General features: G+C 35.7%; 2 protein-coding genes across 2 annotated transcripts; one reads left to right on the top strand and one right to left on the bottom strand.

Moving 5' to 3' along the window:
- Positions 1 to 58: 58 nt before the first annotated feature.
- LOC133321215 (uncharacterized protein DDB_G0271670-like) lies at positions 59 to 1,770 on the top strand (the record flags this gene model as incomplete). The annotated part of the gene is made up of 1 exon (XM_061530302.1): positions 59 to 1,770. A coding segment is annotated over one exon (1,712 nt), but the record flags the coding sequence as incomplete, so codon positions are not given.
- A 12,310-nt stretch (positions 1,771 to 14,080) lies between these two features.
- On the bottom strand, positions 14,081 to 18,907 carry LOC133321216 (rhomboid-related protein 1-like; the record flags this gene model as incomplete). Its single annotated transcript, XM_061530303.1, has 3 exons — positions 14,081 to 14,350; positions 14,649 to 14,828; positions 18,764 to 18,907. Coding segments are annotated over 3 exons (594 nt in total), but the record flags the coding sequence as incomplete, so codon positions are not given.
- Between the last annotated feature and the right edge of the window lie 925 nt (positions 18,908 to 19,832).

Below are 19,832 nucleotides of genomic sequence, written 5' to 3'. Positions count from 1 at the left end.
TCTTTCCATTTCGCAGAAATCACAACACCAGATCCCTTCAAAGATGTCATTCGCACAGAATTGCCACCAGATCTAACATCGCTAATCGAGGATAAACTAAAAAATTTGATTACCCAATCGAACTACAACAGCACCATTGTCACAACCACTCAACAGCCATCAAAGGAAAATGTACAAATCTCTTTTGACATGAATGTGGAGGAACAATCAGTCAAGGCAACAGCATCAGCAGCCGAAGCTCATTTCCATAATGTAGATTTGAAGGCAACGAACACAATGACCGATATTGGAGATAACAGCAAAAAAGTTACACAAGACATGAGTGACAAACAAACCACAACAGCAACAACAACGGGGAACAACCATGCCGAAAATGTCATGAATAAGTCTCCAACGGAGGAGCATCAGGATGATGATGAGGCTGAAAAATCAAATGATGGAAATTCGACTATGCCAAAGGCTGGGGATATCATCAAATACATGCCAGAGGAAAACAGCAACACTGAGACGGACGGTTCAACATTGACAGGCACTGGAACAACAGCAAAACCAATAGACACAGCAAAACAAACAACATTGACGACGTCAACCGCAGCAACAACAACAACAATCACCACTAAGGCCAGCAAAAGACCGGTCATCAAGCATAATAACAATAAAACAATTGCCCATGCCACCAGCACAACTACGACAGTCAACAATGCTAACAGACCGAACTTGAAATTGACCAAAAACAAAGTGTCTGTCGGCCAGCCAAGTGCAACGGCAACTGAAACAAAGATATTGGCGTCATCCTCAGTCTCAACGAAAACCAAATCATCGAATGCAACACGACGTGTAACAAGCAATAAACCGACAAGGCAACAGTATCACAATAAACCCAACTCCAGGCCCACGAACACACCAGTGCAGGCAACAAAAATGGCTAATGCCACAGTCAATGCGGCGAAGGGATCATCCGCACAGCATCGATTAAATGGGACAAATATTGAGTCACAATCCTCTGGCAAAAATACAAAACGTACTGGCGCTGTAACGGTTGGCGGCAATAGACCCAAAAAGACAACAACAACTAAAGTTGGTATACACACAACAACGCCACCACCACCGACAGCATTACCAAACTCATCTGCAACGAAGACGACAACGACAGCAACAACGAGGAGAACATCATTGCAAACAAAGGCACCACCACCAACGACATCATCGCCATCGTCGCCAACAACAACCACAACAAATCCATTTTTAATGTCACCTTTTGACAAATTGCCTTTCATGGATGCCAGCTTTGAAGTGAAACGTAATTCAGCAACGCCTTCATTTGCAATTCCAAGCCAAACCTTTTTAGTGGCCAATGGACCGGCAGACGATGGTCTTCCATATTTCTCAACATCATCCGGAACGTCATCTTCCTCATCTTCAGAAAATCCATATTCATTGTCTTCTGCGGAACATATTTCATCTGTTAACCATGTCAAATTAATGGCTGCACAGCATCATCATCCCTCCTTCAGTACAAGCAGCAGCAGTACGACCAGCACCACCACCACGACCTCTCATGGCCATGTTGAGGTGTCAACATCATTGCCTTCACGCAGCTCAGCAACACTGAATAATTTAATTGATCCAATTGGCATCTTAAAATTAGCCGGTTGTAATATCTATGGACGCATGTATCGAGTGGGTCGAATCATACTCGAGCTGTCCTCACCATGTCAGGAGTGTCGATGTACCGAAATTGGTGTTAAATGTTCTCCATTGGAGTGTTAGGTGGAGGATATTCAACATCAATATCTTCGAGAGATTTCAACATTTCAAACTTTAGTATTAGCGTTATTCCCACTACGGAACAATCTGTGAGCACAACTTAGCGGATGGAGACTATTTATAGTATTATAAGTTATAATATCTAAGTCTAAGCTTTAAGAATTAATATAATATTTATATTAAATTATCATTAATAAAACTTTGAAATATATTTTTATTAGCAGGAGATTAACTACAATTACAGATATTCCCTACTTGAGGGGCTCGGTTTGATTTAGAAATATTGGACCAACATATATTTTCTATTTTTTTTATAAATAACGTATTAACCCCTCATGTATCCAATATACCTTAGGAATGATATTCAGTATTCGACAAATACTCTAATTGTTTTTAATATCTAAACAAAATTATGACAATAATAAAAAATTTAATATTAATTTTTAAAATATTACATACGCCCACATATTTATATCAGTATAGTAAGCTCATATATTAAGACACAAAAATATATAAATTAAGCAAAATTCTAAATATTAATAAATTGTATATTAAAATTATTTTTATACCGCTATATAAATAAGTTTGAATTTAAAATTCACCGAATAAAATAATAAATAAAATAATTATAAACTAATTTTATTTAAATGTGATTCGATGGGGGTATATTTAATGATGGTAAAAACTTTTGACGATTTCATATTCATATTTCCTAATATCGATGTTCAATTTTTTTAATTAATTAAAAATTTTTCCCAATATTAAGGCTAATAATATATATAACATGCCACTGTAAGTGCTTTTCAGTCTTAATCGCACATACCTTGGGAGTTTGGTGCACCTAAAATCGGACGAAACTATATATGGGAGCTATATCTAAATCTGAAACGATTTCAAGAAAACTGCACCGATATCAAACTGGAATTAATTCACTACGCTGTGCAAAATGTTGTCTCAATTGGACAAGTATTATCTAAATCACAACCGATATTCTCCAATTTCAATAATCTAAATCGTATTATAAATGCGACCTGTACTTTCTTCATATGAATATATGGATAGACGGGCGGATGGTCATGCATTATCTGAAAGTATTTCTATGCATAGAAAGTGATTCTGAATAATTCAAATAATAATTCGAAAACCACAATAAGAGAGGGCAATTCATTGGGCACCATAACATTTCGAGCTCTTATAAATCGGCTCAAATCAGAGCCTTTTTGACCAGCCAAAAGATGGCAGACCAGTCCTGGAATCAAAGACTTCCTTAAAATCATGAATAGAGATGGGCAGTGGGTAAATACCCATTTGTGGGTATTTATTTGGGTATTTACTATATTGAATAGGTAATACAACATCTTACACCCTATTTCCGGGTTTCTGTTATCAAATCGATTTAGAATGGATAGTTTTACGATACTTTAAAGACGTGGGTAAATACTCGAGTTTTTACCCAAAAATTGGGTATAAACTCATTAACTTGCAAAAAATACTTTAAATCGGGAGATACGCTTATATGGGGGCTATATCAAAACTTGGACCCCGGGACCCCATTCTGGATTTCTATATTTGCTTTGACATTAAAAACTTGTAAGCAAAATATTGGCCGCCTATTTCAAGTGGTTCGGAAGTTAATGAGTTTATACCCAATTTTTGGGTAAATACTCAAAATAGGGGTACCTTTGTATGGGGGCTACCAGTAAACGTGGACCTACATACATGAATTTTTGCATGGACATTTGGTACCCAAATAGAGCTCTCTGTGTCAAATTACAGTCAATTTGGTCGCAACATGTGTCTAATAGACAAAAATGCCTTAAATCGGGAGGTGCGGATATTGACTTTAAAAACATGTAACATGTGTCAAGTGGTTCGGCAGTTAATGAGTTTATACCCAATTTTTGTTGTCTTTAAAGTATCGTAAAACTATCCATTCTAAATCGATTTGATAACAGAAACCCGGAAATAGGATGTTGTATTACCGATTCAATACAGTAAATACCGAAATAAATACCCGCAAAAGGGTATTTACCCACCCCTTGGGTATTTATTTGTAGAAGTCAGGTGATTCACTTCCCTTTTGTATCTTTTACCTCAAAATATAAAAATCGAAGGCTCTCATTTTTATCACTGATTGGTTGAAAAACTTTTAGCTAAGCATTCAATATTTTAGCCAAAGTGAGAATTCATCTAAACAAAATGTTAAATATTCGGCTTGTGCCATCCAATGCAGTTTCGGTCGTATTCTACACATTGAACTAAGAGTTGAGTTTTCCATAGCATACTCTTAGGCGAACAAATAAAACTACAACCATACTACATTGATGTAAACATAACATTGTGGACATGCTAACATAGATATCACATAACATACCAACTTGCAAACTAAGCGTGTAGCAATGGAATTATTCGCCCATGTGACATGTTCATGTAACGAATTTTTAGGTTTTCGACTGTCAAAAAGGTGTAAACGTTGTAAGTGTTGATCGCACAACAATGTGTAAAATATTGTGGAGAGTAATTAAAGTCCTGGAAGACAAAGTTTGTACAAGCTGTGGACAGCTGCAGGCCAGGATCCAGCCATGATGCTTTTATTTGGCATATGAGTGCAGCTAGGCAGCATTAACAAAAGAGGAAATGGTATGCGAAATAGTTGGCTTCTAGGAGACAGTGGTTACGCTTTAGAAACATTTTTGATGACGCCCTATAAACAAGTGGAGCAGGGATCTTGTCAACATCGATATAATAAAGGGCACACATCTGCAAGAAACTTTATTAAACGTATTGTTGGAAATGTTAAAAGGAGATTTTTTATAGATTTTATTTTTATTTTGATCATACGGTGGTTGAGTTTCCAGATTGATCTCAAATATGTTACGCGCTGTTTTTTATAAAATGAGCCCTTTTTATTTTCCTTAATTTTACTATAAAAACTAATGTAAATGCTTTATTTTTTAAATAAATATTGTAAAAACACGTTAAATATTACTTCAGCGTTCTTGTACGTGCTCAGAAAAACACGTACGATCTCATTTCGTTTTCAATCCACAAGGCTATATGTGCTCGAATTATATTCCCAATATTTTTTTGGAATTCGGAATGGAGTACACCAAATTTGGGAAAATGTTTCACATTCGAGCAAACTCGAAATGCAGCACATGGGCGATTATTTAAAATTTTAAACAAAATGAAAGTAAGAATCTCAAAAACTTATGGAGATTAAGTCGATTTATTGTATCAGCATACAACGAAGGCAAGAGCCTTTCTCAAAAGTTAAAAGCGTTTTCCAGAAAAAAAACCAGTAAGGAAAGTAGTAAAGTCGGACTGGGCACCTACTGATTATTTGGTGTACAATTAACATAAATAAGTCGAAATTATATATGGAAGCTATGATATATCTATATCTGAACCGATTACAAGCAAAATTTCCAGAGATTAATTTATATTAATTTCAGTACGTTGTGTCAATCGGCCTAGCTGTGGATCTTTAGTGCACAATTTATTTAAAATCGGACGAAAATATATATAGGAGGTGTACACACATCATTCTAGACTTAATTCAATGCGCTATGCCAAATTTCGTGCAAATAGAATGCTTTTCAGAGACTTTGGTGCACCATTTACTTACAATCGGGCGAAACTATATATGGAAGCTATATCAAAATCTGAACCGATTTTCACAAAACTTAGCACACGTCATTCTAGACCTAATTCAATAGGCTATACCAAATTTCTTTCAAATCGAAAGATATATACGGACTTTGGTAGAATATTTACCTAAAATCGGGCGAAACTATATATGGGAGCTATATCTAAATCTGAACCTATTTTCACGAAACTTAGCACACGTCATTCTAGACTTAATTTAAAACGCTATGCCAAAATACGTGCAAATCAAACGATTTTCAGGGATTTTGGTGCACCATTTACCTAAAATCGGGCGAAACTATATATGAGAGCTATATCTAAATCTAAACCAATTTTCACGAAACTTAGCACACATCATTCTAGACCTAATTCAGTAGGCTATACCAAATTTCGTGCAAATCGAAAGATATATAGGGACTTTGGTACACCATTTACCTTAAATCGGGCGAAACTATATATGGGAGCTATATCAAAATCTGAACGGATTTTCACGAAACATAGCGGACGTCATTCTAGACTTAATTCAATACTCTATGCCAAAATTCGTGCAAATCAAATGATTTTCAGGGACTTTGATGCACCATTTACCTAAAATCGGACGAAACTATATATGGGAGCTATATCTAAATCTGAACCGATTTTCACGAAACTTAACACACATCATTCTAGACCTAATTCAGTAGGCTATACCAAATTTCGTGCAAATCGAAAGATATTTAGGGACCATTTACATTAAATCGGACGAAACTATATATGGGAGCTATATCTAAATCTGAACCGATTTTCTCCAATTTCAATAGGGTTCGTCCTTGGTCCAAATCGGATCATAAGTGCGACCTTTACTTTGTTCAAAAAAATACATGGACGGACGGGCGGATAGACGGACATGCATAAATCGACTCAGAAATTGATTCTATGCATATTCTCAAAAGGAACCAATGGCCTATCTCGATTATTTTTGCCTGTTACAAACATATGCACAAAGACATAATTCGCTGTACCACAGTGTTGTGAAGGGTATAACCAGTAACCCATCGGTTTAAGTTTAATTTTATGTACGTAAATAGCTTTCATATGAACTAGGATACATCCAATTGGTAAAGATCTTCTTTAGATTTTCAATAAAAAGATCATGAATCTTGCCAAATGGGACATCGTGGATGGGAGTTCTCCTTAAATTTGGCATTCTGTTTGCAAAAACCTCAGCTCCCCGCTAAAAATATGTTTTATTTTGGTACGGCTCTCATATAACGGTATCATCCCAATTTCGATATTTTTCCAAGAAAATCACTGTAATTTCGCATTGCGAGTTCTTGGAGGCTATCACACATATATGCAGAAAAATATAGTTTTTGTTCAAGGTTGGGACATAGTAGAGTAACTTCGGGTAATGTGGACTATGCGTCTAATGTGGACCACCCCCATATCTTAGAAAATGCTTGAAATATTACGATGCTGCCTTGATATATGTTTTCCTACTAAGTGAAAACAAACATCTAACATGATTTTGAATACATAATTGCAATGTTAGAAATTTAGTTAAGCTCTTATTGAAATCCGTGATTTTAACTTTAGATCAAGAGTCAAACTAATTGGAATTTCTCAAATATAAAGAAGTTTTCTGGTTCTATATTTTCCACAACAAAAATGTACGTTTAGCTGTAACTACAATCAGTGAATTTTAATTTTCATTTATTATTTAAGCCCAAAAAAAAAAATTAAATAAAATAATTCAAAGTCGGGTAATGTGGGGCACTTTGAAAAACGGGACATTTTCATGGGGAATAGTTCGTAATATTGGCCCATATTAAAAACATTTCTACGAGAAGGTCTTATACATCGCTTAAATGGTTTTCGGAACTCTTTACGCGAAATTACAGCTGCTTCTGTTGGAAATGAAACTAGCACCTTCAAAGTACCGCAAATGGAGCAGTCCCCTTAAAAGAGAGTTATTCCTAAACAGGAACCCATCTATTTTTGCATTCATTGTTACCGAAGATTGCAATAAATAGAAATTTTACACAACCAATCCACAACCTACCTTTTGACTTACTGGTCCACATTACCCGCACGTACTGGTCCACATTACCCGCCAAGTTGTTTTTATTTGCAGTCTTGAGTTTTTTTTTAATTATAATGTAATAACATTCTTATATATACATATATATAATATTTGACCTGGAATATATTTATACGACAAATCTACTATGTTGTGAAAACAATTTGTTTTCATTTTCTACCGTTGTTACGCCCGCAACATCAAAAACAGAAAATGGTGGTCCACATTACCCGAGGTTACACTTTATTGATGATTTTAGTCGCATTATGCCCTAGAAGTGTCTGTAATTTGGTTTCTACATAGGTTTAACTTTGGACATAGCACCATCCACTTTCGTATTTTTAAGGGTTTACAAACATTTACCGAACGATATGTCTGTAATTTGGTTTTTCATTTAATTTACTCAAATAACAATAGACAGACAATTTACAATGTTCGGTCCGGCCGAAATTTACAAATAACATTGTTTTATTACAAGGCTGAAGGATAATTTAAATAACTGAAGCTGATGGTAAGGGTTCATTTTTTCAAGGAACTTTTTTAACCACTTAAATGTCAGTAAATGTAAATATACCCAAAAACATTTGTTCAAATCGGTCCAAGAAATACTTATCAAGAAATATTTATCTTTGCAGAAAGCTAAAGTCATTATGGTGTGATTTGTTTTTAAGTTTTATGTTCATAGAGTTTATACGACCCAATAAACATATTTGGTGGGTTTTCAAATATTTCTAATGGATAAACAGTTTAAACCCTAACTATAAACAACACCCCACGTACACCCATGTATTTTACATATAAATAAAATATTATAAATCTCTTTTTTGGGTGGTGTCACATTTATTTTGGCGTTTAAATTGCTCGTCACCACCCCCTTAAAGGGCTATGACATGCGAATACAAGTGTGAACATACAGCTAAGTAATTACGTGACACAATCACTGTTTTATGACAACATAAACAAATAAACACATATACATATGTATTCGAATTAGTTGTTAATGAAAGTGTCAAAATTTTATTTTCTTCAACAGCAATCACAAATAGAATCATAGTGACAATAACACAACAATACCCACCTTCATTTTGCACATTAAACCTCTTACAAATATGGTTGTAATTGACAACGACCCATGTGTGTGTGTTCTCATACACATTTGCATGAGACAACACCTCACTCGACCAATTTGTTGATATGAAAACAGTTACCGGTAGTAAAACAAATTACAATTAAATTAACTATTCAAATTGATAATTTATTGCCATGAAACTGTCGATGTACGGCGAGTATGTATGTAAATAAAACAAAAAAAGTAAAATCAACAAAAATAAAATTAACTGCAAATTGATGATGAAAAAATATTGTCGATAATTGGATTTTGTTTTTTTTTTTTGCAGTCACCAAATGAACCCAATTGCAATGCAATTGTTGCTGTGGATGGACGGCACCATGACGTAGATGGTGGCGTGAGAGAATGCATGATGTCCACATTACAGTTTTGGTATTATTCGACCAAAATGTTATGACACAAAAATTCTCCATTGAAAAATGAATTCGATATTAATTTAGCCATTGAGTTTGGAATACCAGGAAAATTCAGATATTGTCAGATATCCAAATTACAGGTGTGTACGTTCATTTTTATATCCACCACTACATGGCGGTCTGTCTGTTGAAATCATGATATAGATTGGAATATTTCACACATAGTTTTGTAATTTTGCACTGGTATTACAACGATCCTCCTTTTGATGCACCACCCAATTTTCGTCATTTAAAATGTTCTTAGAAGGGTTGGTATTTAAAAGTCCTGGCCATTTTCGGTATTTTGAGGTTTGAAGGAATAATTTTTAAATACAATTCTCGGTATGGTGAATCCTATACCAGTTTTTCAATCTAAGGGTCTAATTTGGAAATTATTTTTTCAAGAGCGGTTACAGATATAAAGTTGACAATAGCTTTAACAAATTTTGAAGGCACGCCGAATGGTGGGTGTTACTGCCCGGCCGAACTATTCTTCACGAAATTTTGCATGTAGGATGGGTTCTGGCCAATGAAGATGGCTTTGGTAACGATAGTTTAGTATTTAGGGGATTAAATGGAACCACACATCGCGAATTTTTACATGAAAAAGGAGATCGGACTAAAGGATAAGCATGCCTCTTTTGATAAAGATCGGTCAATATTTAGAGGGTCAAATGAGCGCTGACTTTTGTGTGAAAAATGACAAAATTTGTATTCTATAGCTTATATATTTACTCCTGCAGGACATACACATTGATACATATATTTCGATGTGTTACAAATAGACTTAATACAGTTTCTTTGCTCCAAATTTCGTTTTTTATACCCTCCACCATAGTATGGAGGGTATATTAGTTTTGTTTTTCCGTTTGTAACGCATCGAAATAATCATCTCCGAACCTATAAAGTATATATATTCTTGATCAGCGTAAAATTCTATGACGATCTAAGCATGTCCGTCTGTCTGTTGAGATAGAATGCGAATTGAGATAGAATGCCAAAATTTTGCATAGAGTCGTCTTTTGTATGCAGGCAGGTCAAGTTCGATGATGGGCTATATCGGTCCGCGTTTAGGCATAGCTCCCATATAAGGGTACCCCCAAATTTTCAGTATTTCCGGGTTCTTGAGAGCGTTTTCAACCGAATTCGCTGAAATTGGTAAAATGGGTTTTTTGGATACCAAATTTCTCCACTAAAAATTATAAATATAGGTCCACTTTTTCTGGTAGCCCCCATAGAGCGGTACCTCCTAATTTTCAGGTTTTGGGGGATTTGACCGGATTTTTTCACGGGATCGGCTGTAATTTAGTACATTGAGTTCTTATTGGGTATCAAATCTCTCCACAAAAAATTATAAATATAGGTCCATTTTTTCGGGTAGCCCTCATACCCCAAATTTTCGGTATTTTGGGGTTCTTGAGCCGGTTTTGCAACCGAATTCGCTGAAATTAGGTACTTTGAGTTCTTATCGCGTAGCAAATCTCTCCACTAAAAAATATAAATATAGGTCCATTTTTTTCGGGTAGCCCCCATATAAGGTACCCTCCAATTTTCGGTATTTTGGGTATTTTTTAATAATTTTTCTCTCGGAGGATATAGACATAAAAACTAAAACGTGAGGTTTGAGAATGGACTGTATGGACCCGCATTTAGGACCAGGTCCTATATAAAACATCCTACCTATTTAATAGTTAGCGTGATGGACGGTATTGGGATTCAAAACTAAAATATTAGCTTGGAACTTGAACTACATCGGTCATTGATTAGGCCTAACCCCTTATATAATGAAACACCAAAACTCCCATTGAAATTGCTGAATTTTCTATTTGGTTTACAACAATCGGTTGGAAGAATTGTAGTTATATGTATGTTCCCTATGTTTTATTTCAAAAATTTGTCGCTTGTTTTTATACCCTCCACCATAGTATGGAGGGTATATTAATTTTGTCATTCCGTTTGTAACTCATTGAAATATTCATTTCCGACCCTATAAAGTATATATATTCTTGATCAGGGTAAAATTCTAAGACGATCTAGCCATGTCCGTCCGTCTGTCCGTCCGTCCGTCCGTCCGTCTGTTGTAATCACGCTATCTTCTGAAGGAATTGAGATAGGGTGCTGAAATTTTGCATAGGGTTGTCTTTGTCTGCAGGCAGGTCAAGTTCGAAGATGGGATATATCGGTCCACGTTTAGGTATAGCTCCCATATAACAGTACCTCCCAATTTTCGGTATTTTGGGGTTCTTCATCTCGTTTTTCAACCGAATACGCTGAAAATTGGTACATTGAGTTCTTATTGGGTACTAAATGTCTCCACAAAAAATTATAAATATAGGTCCACTTTTTCTGGTAGCCCCCATATAACGGTACCTCCTACTCTTCAGTATTTTGGGGGTTTTGATCATATTTTTCCACCAAATTGGCTGTAATTTAGTATTTTGAGTTATTAATAGATACCAAATCCCTCTACAAAAAATTATGTATATAGGTACATTTTTTCGGATAGCCCCCATATAAGGGTACCCCCAATTTTCGGTATTTTGGGGTTCTTGAGCGCATTTTTTCAACCGAATACGCTGCAATTTAATACATTGGGTTCTTAATAGGCACAAAATCTCTCCACAAAAAATTATAAATATAGGTCAATTTTTTCGGATATCCCCCATATACGGGTACCCCCCAATTTTCGGTATTTTGGGGTTCTTGAGCGCGTTTTTCTACCGAATTTGCTGCAATTTGGTATTTTGTAGTCGTATATTTTTGGGGTAGTCCCCATATAAACCCCTTTTTTATATTAAAATAGTTATCGGATTTGTTGCGCGTTTTGGCTTTGGTTCTAAGACCCTTTTGTAATCATTTCAACTGCGAAGGATAGAGAGTTAAAAAATTAGAACGTAAGGTTCGGTAGTTAAATATAGCCGCATTTAGACCTAGCCCCTGATTGGAGGTTCCAGAAGGAGTGGGCCGATATTCCCCATCTTCGAATTTAAACTAAGCTTGGAAGAAATAATAAGATGGGCAAAGTTCGGATGAAATCTAAATTTTCTGAGACGGATTTGGTCCAAAGAAACATGGGGTCTAGTACCAATATTACGATGAGGCACATTTTCATCGTGTTAAAGTGTATACACCCTCATTCGCCATAAGGCTGAGGGTATAATTATACTTTAAAAATTTCGAAAATTTTTATTATGGTTTACATAATCCGTTTTTAGAAATGTCGGTATAGGTCCACTTTTTGGTATGTTTCCTATATTTTCATTTATAGTACCTGTCAATATAACTATGGTGGAGGGTATCCAAAGTTCGGCCCGGCCGAACTTACCACTTTTTCACTTGTTTTTACTTGTTTTTTTTTTTTTTTTTTTTTGGAGTTGGGACATGTTTTTAAATCAAAGATACATATAAGAACCAGTAAGAAAAATATTATAGTCGGACTGGGATACTATATGATACCCTTCACCACTTAGTGTATATTCTGCATATGTATCTTAACAGTCGTCGCCTTTTTGAAGAAACATTGACATGAAATTGAACAAACTGAAATATGTGTTATCTTTTTCTATATCTAAACCGACTAACATAAATCCCTACACATGTCATTCTGCAACCTTTGCTAAATTTTGTAAATCGTTTTAAAGCAAACTTGATGCACGATGCATTTAAAATAGCACGAATATATAGGATGTGTATGTCTATCTGAACCGATTTTCACGAACCTTAACACACATTGTTCTAGACTTTATTCAATACGCTATGCCAAATTTCGTGCAAATAAAAATGTATATAGAGGAACTTTGCTAAATCATTTACCTTAAATCCGACGAAAATATATAGTTGAGCTACATATAAATCTGAACCGATTTTCAGAAACTTAACACACATCATTCTAGGCCTAATTCATTACGATGTGCCAAATTTCGTGCAAATCTAAAGCCATATAGGCTCTTTGGTACCCAAATTACCGTAAATCGAATGAAAATATATGTAGGACCTATATCTATCTATCTCGTTTCCTTTTGTCAGCAACAAACATATGCACAAAGACATAATGTACCTGTACCACAGTGTGGTGAAGGGTATAAAAAAATTGTTCTTTCATAATGAACGTATTGGCCATTTTCCGTTTGCAAAGATTTTATATTTTTTTGAGATCAGAATAAAATTCTATTTCAATTTGTGCCTACCCGTCCGTATGTTGAAATCACGATAAAACTCGCAATATTTATGATTGAGCTTTGGAATTTTGCTAGTACTCTTAGGATGTATGGTAGTGGTAAATGGATATATCGGTCCACGTTTTGGTATAAAGCTACCCCAATAAGCTTTAATTTGGTATTTTGAATTCATATTGGGTAGCAAATCTTCCAATCAAAAATATTGCCCCATTCTTTATGACATTCCCCATATAACAGAACCTCTAAAATTTCATTATTTTGGGAAGTTTGGGAACGATATGGCTGTAACATTATATTTTATATTCATAGTAGGTAAGAAATCTTCGTTTCAAATATTATCAATATTTCGCATTTTGAGGAACGGACTCTTATTTGGTGTTAAATCTCTAAAGCCCCGAATAAGTACATGTATTTTATGGTGGAGGATATAAAGACGTTTTTACTTGTCCTTAAACAGGACGATATAAAAATATTAAAAAAATACACTATTCATAAAGTTTTGTATATAACATTTATTTATTCCAGATACAAATCTTCCGACTATGTCAACATACACAACATGTATTCGAGTTTTGAGAATATATAAGGTTTTCCAACTTGTTGAATCATACGGTATTAGGGTCGTAGTGTAATACAAATATTTAATTAAATTGTAAATTTTATTACAATAAGTCTCCGACTATCTGGAATAAGAACTCGTTAAAATTGCAATACAGTCCATTGAAATCCGCAAAGGGGCTACACGATCAAATACTATTTACATTCGCCATTTCAAATTCTTCAATTAATGAGTATGTTACAAATGTTCGGTCCCGCCGAACTTATTTTATATTCCTTCATCATTTTGGTCGGTTTAGAAAAACAATGGCAACACTGAACCCGGCACACGTTGATATTATTGCACTCAACTGTTGCATGTAACCAAAAGACACGATTGCTGCCCCGGCTCCAGTTCCGGCTTCATCACATTACTGCAGGCCTTAGCTTGGGATGAGTAAATGAAAAATCCAAAAATTAAACCGATAACAGCACCTGCCACATGAGCTTCGACACAAATGCGTGGATTCGTATTGTGATTTATGAGTATATGGAATGTCGTAAAACAGATGTCGCTCAGAAATAAAATCATTAATGCCAATATGCGCAAATAGCGATGGGCGAGTAAAGGAAAATTCTGCCAAGAAAAGAAAAAAAATAAAAACAAGAAAAATAAAAATAAACTATTATTATTCGTGTTAAACAGCCATCACCCAATCAATACTGCCTGCCACTCGCAACAATGAATGCACGACAAAAAAACGGCCTCACATAAAAATAAACGTTTACCCGTCATCATCATCATAACCATCCGATTTACACGTTTACTTTGGGAACGCGTTTATCGATATGCGTCTTTATAAAATAAATCGTTCATTATTGGGTGGCTGTGCGACCGGGGCTGCGGCTGCGAAAAAAGGTTACGCTTCACTGACCTTCAAAAGATGCGGAATATGGCTCATCAATAAAGCATATACACCGGCCGAAGCACCCATCAGCGACAATTCGGGCTGCAAATAACGTGTGGCCAATGAACCAGAAATTCCGCCACTTATATAAATTGTTGCTACTTTCCAATGGCTTTGTTCGCTTTCCAAACAAAAGGCTATAAAAAACTGTAAATATAGGAAATTATTGATTATTAATTTACACGTTATTTTTTATTACATAGTATTTGTGTTTATTATTAACATAATATAAATGGATGTCCATATTATGGGAAGGATAGATAAAATCTTCAATATTGCGACAATACCTGATGGATTATGTCAAAATTTGGAGCTATGTATATCGAACATTTTCTGCAAATAATATTTTCTACCCTTTAAGAACCCAGAATGTCACCTACACACCGGAGTGAAAATGCGGTTAGCAAACTGACCGATATAATCCATTTACAAAAATCTATCACAAATATTTATCATGAATTAAACAGACAGGCCGTCGGATAGATAATAACACCGCGGCCACTAGTTCTGTGTTCCAATACCTGACGCATTCGTTGAGATTAAATTGATGTAGGAAATAGACTCATTTTCGAGGTTAAAACCGTATACAGGAGTACAGCTATAGGATTTAGATTGCGACATACATGTGCCAGCACATCGACGATTTCTCGATCATTGTTATCGGAATAGTCTTTTCAACAGCAATATTCCTAACATCCGCCCCGATAAGCGCAGGCTTTTGCTTTTTGAGATGAATATCTATACTCAGAATTATTTACAGGATATAAGTCCACATTTAGAAGGCAATAAACGCCTGCGGGTATTTCAATGTCCACCATGAGTTACAGTTTCCGTCCTAGACAATGCGACCAATTTGATATCTCAACATTTTATGCTGTGAATGGTGCCCATAGTGACACCAGGTATTATAATTGTTGTAAACTGGCAACGGGTCATTTACCTCCGTTCCGATCACCTCCCATTAATTGTATTTGCTAATTTCTTCAAAACATCTGAACGTCATACTTTCCAAAACCATCGAAAATCTGATTGGCAAGGCCCATCCCTTCAAATACTCGGGTACATAAGAGAATTTGGTCAATGAACGTGACGAATTTCATCATATGACCTCTGATAGAACTCATTCATAAGGTCAAAAGGCTAGTATGCGAACCTGAAAGGACAAATAGCAAGAACACCTGAAGCAATGTAACTTTGTAGCGGAAAAAGTTAAGGGTTAACTCACTCTCGAAAGTAGGAAGGAAGCAAGTTAGGATGGCTGCCACTTTTAACGACATAAGCCGTTATTTTATTTCATATAGCAATTTATAGAGCGCCCAGTTGAGGAGATACTACTAATGTTTACGTAGGAATATTTTACAGATGATATAAATAACGTTAAGTGATCCCAAGCGTTGGACCCGGGCGGAATTTCTATGGTAATACCTAAGCTGCTGGATGAACCCGGATTCAAGAACTTAGCTCAGCCCTCAATTTTTCTTTAGCCGCCCACATAGTTCCTGAAATCTGGGACGTAGGCTGCGCGGTGTCGCTACTGAAGCCTGACAAGAATGTAACAGAGGTGAATTGTACAGACTGATTTCTCTTCTACCGCCAGTAGTAATCAGTAAGATAAGTACAAAAGTCGGTCGGAGCCGACTTCATGACCACCCCTTCATCACTTAGGAAGACTTGCACCATTTGTATGAAATTAAGCAAAACTATGCATGAGAGCCATATGTAAAACTGTATCGATTTGAAGCCAATTCTACATACGCCATTCGGTTAGCAAAGTGCCCAGATTTGTGAAGATTTCTTCTAAATCGAACAAGCACCTAGTATTTAGGGTACAATTTCATGAAATCTTATGAACAAAATCTAAATGTGAAGCGAAAATTAATACGAAACTTCATTGTACATTCTACCTATTCGTCGACTATGAAGCCGCATTCGACAGCCCTATCCGTTCAGAAGTGTTTAAAGCCATGTCTGCGTTCGGCATTCCTGCAAAACTAATACGGATATACAGGAAGAGCTGCGCATGCATATTCTTAAAAGGAACCATGGATGAGGGGTATAATTTGAGCGCCACTCATTCCATCGATTAGAAACAGTTTCATGCATAGTACAACGACAGGATTGTACTTCATATTCACACCTATTGATAGATGTCTGACCCGGAACATATCGCTCATTTGCTGCAAGACAGGCATGTCTTAAAAAAACGAGTAAGGAAAGTAGTAAAGTCGAACTGGGCCGACTATATGACACCCTTCAACTCTTGGGTGCATTGTACATATGTATTCTTACAATTGTGTGTCAATGTTCCCTCGAAGGAACATACTCATGTCTTTCCGCAACCTATGATAAATTTAATTTCATTCGGGCATATTTACAGTCGTCTGCGTATGATGGGACAAATTTATGGAAAAGGATTTATAGCAAAATTGATACACGTTATTCGGTAAGCGCACTGTTAAAAATTTAATCTCAATCAGACACCCGTTCGAAAAACATATGGAAGCTACGGCTGCATCTGCATCAATTTCAACAAAACCCAATAACGCCATTCAAGTCTCAATTTGATACGTTGTGCAAAATTTGGTGTTAATTGGACAAACATTAGGATTTTGGTGCACCATTTATGTAAAAAAAATATATATGGGAGCTATATACAAATCTGAACGGATCTTCACGAAACTTAGCACACATCATTCTAGACTCAATCCAGTACGCTGTGGCAAATTTCGTGCAAATCGAAAAATAGACAGTTTCTTTGGTGCACCATTTACAGTAAATCGGACCTAAATATATCTGGGAGCTATATCTAAATCTAAACCGATTTTCACGAAACTTAACACACATCATTCTGGGCTTAATTCAGTACGTTGTGCCAAATTTCGTGCAAATCGAAAGATTTTTAGAGACTTTGGTGCACCATTTACTTAAAATCGAACGAAAATATATATAGAAGCTATATCTAAATTTGAACTAATTTTTCCCAATTTCAATAGGGTTCCTCCTTGGGCCAAATAAATGATATGAAATGTTATCCAAATCGGATTATAAATGCCACATGCACTTTATTTACAATTTAAGATGGACAGACAGACAGACGAACGGACGGCTAGGCATATATGTATAAATCGACGTTTACACCTTTTTGACAATTTTTGACAATTGAAAAACTAAAAATTTGTCACACGGACCATCCCTGTCCACATCTATTGGTAGATGCCCCAACCAGAACATGCTGTGCAATCGAATAGTTGTGGGCCAATATTTTCCAGAACATAGAGAAGACCAACTTCCGCCCGTGTTTGATACATGTAATGTAGAGTTGGGCAAACTAGTTCACTTAGCGAATCGATCTTTGTCGTTCCTTTTTAAAAAAGGAACTAGTTCCTTAATGTAGTTCTTTTGCTCCATACAGTTCCTTTGCTCCAAATAGTTATTTTGCTCCATATAGTTCCGACGCCTGCATAGTCCCTTTGAATCACTCTCTTTCATCGTTATTTTTTTCATTTTTTCCATATATAGTTCTTTTGCTCCATATAGTTCCTTTACTCCATACAGTTCCTTTGCTCTTTATAGTTCCTTTGCTCCAAATAGTTCCTTTGCTCCATATAGTTCCTTTGATCCATATAGATCCTTTGCTCTTTATAGTTCCTTTGCTCTGGAGCTGTAACTAATTCCGATCGTTCCTTTCTGGGAATAGTTCCAATGAACTAGTACGTTCCGGAACTACCCAACTCTAGTGTAATGCCGAAACAAGAAGTCAAAACCCGAAGGTAGAAAGCATCTTCATGATCATACGAAGATCAAACCGACATAACCAAATGAACCGATAAGCCGATAATATATCTGCTTGGATGATTTAGTCGAGAGAGGTTTCCATTATCTCGAAGTAGAGTTCCAAAGGTACACGTGTGACCCTCTAGATCAACAGACCTATCAATGCTTTTCACATCAAATTTAATGCGTTATATTTCTATGAAATAAAACATAAGATCTACATTACATTCATAATGTTTGTAAGTATTTGATTACCATGACCTAATTAACAAAGAAAATATTAACATTTCAATTCAATGTGGACTTACCTGTAAACAAATATTCATCATCAGATGCAGTATATCCGAATGTAGAAGCATATATGTGAAATAACGCCAATATTCATGCACAGCATTCGGCATAAACATCAAATGCTGACGTATGCAACGATTGTCGATTAAATACATTGAGATCTAGGTGGTTAAGACAGAAAAATAAACATAGAAATAATTAACAAATAAAACAAAACAACAAATAATGCAATAAAATACTAATGAAAATAATCCAAATATTTTTGACTCAACAACTATTAAATAACTCTACAAAAAAACATTCTGATAACTTTATTTGTCCATAACTCTGCAACATATCTGCGATTGCATTCTCCAGTGTATGCAACACAATTAGTCAAGTCATTACACGATTTGTTGTCAACGTATATGGTTAAATCATGTTGGCCAAATAAATAAAGTTGCCATGACATGTATTTGCGCCAAATTTAGAAATGAGTGTATATTTCGTTGCAAAAAAACATTGTCTACAACAATAGTTGTGACATTTAATAGCCACCAACATTAAAAATCATAGATTCACAAAATCGATTTGTTTAATTAATTAAGAAAAATAATGGATTGATAATCAAAAGAAAAATATGATTCATTCAATGGCGATCAACATATTTTGAAAACTGGTGTTCGATGTTTATAATTTGGCAGTACAAAGATAAAACAGATGAAGATATATATGGGAGTGGCGTAGGGGACGATAGATACCAAGCAACAGCTCTGATTGGCTTTAACATGGTGAAGCCCAGGGCTATCTTGGTCCCTCTTTCATCTCCCCGCGGTGTCACATGGGGTAGCTATTTTCATCGCCCCTTGAAATAGTGAGATGATATATGCCGCGAGTTCACCCATAAGAACTATAAAAATGGATAGAGGCGTCGGGTTAGTTGCCCACACTCGGAAAACATTCCTACTATGAAAAAGCAATGAAAAAGACCAGTAAGGAAAGTAGTAAAGTCGGACGGGGCCGACTATATGATACCCTTCACCACTTGAGTATATTCAACAGATGAATCCTAAAAGAAGTCGCATTTTTCAAGAACCAGTAAAATGA

Source organism: Musca vetustissima, unplaced genomic scaffold (assembly GCF_032173495.1).
Source record: "Musca vetustissima isolate MV318-11 ecotype Yass unplaced genomic scaffold, APGP_CSIRO_Mvet_v1 utg65689, whole genome shotgun sequence".
Taxonomy (NCBI): domain Eukaryota; kingdom Metazoa; phylum Arthropoda; class Insecta; order Diptera; family Muscidae; genus Musca; species Musca vetustissima.
The sequence above is the reverse complement of the archived record's forward strand: the minus strand, read 5'-3'. Positions and strand labels throughout refer to the sequence as shown.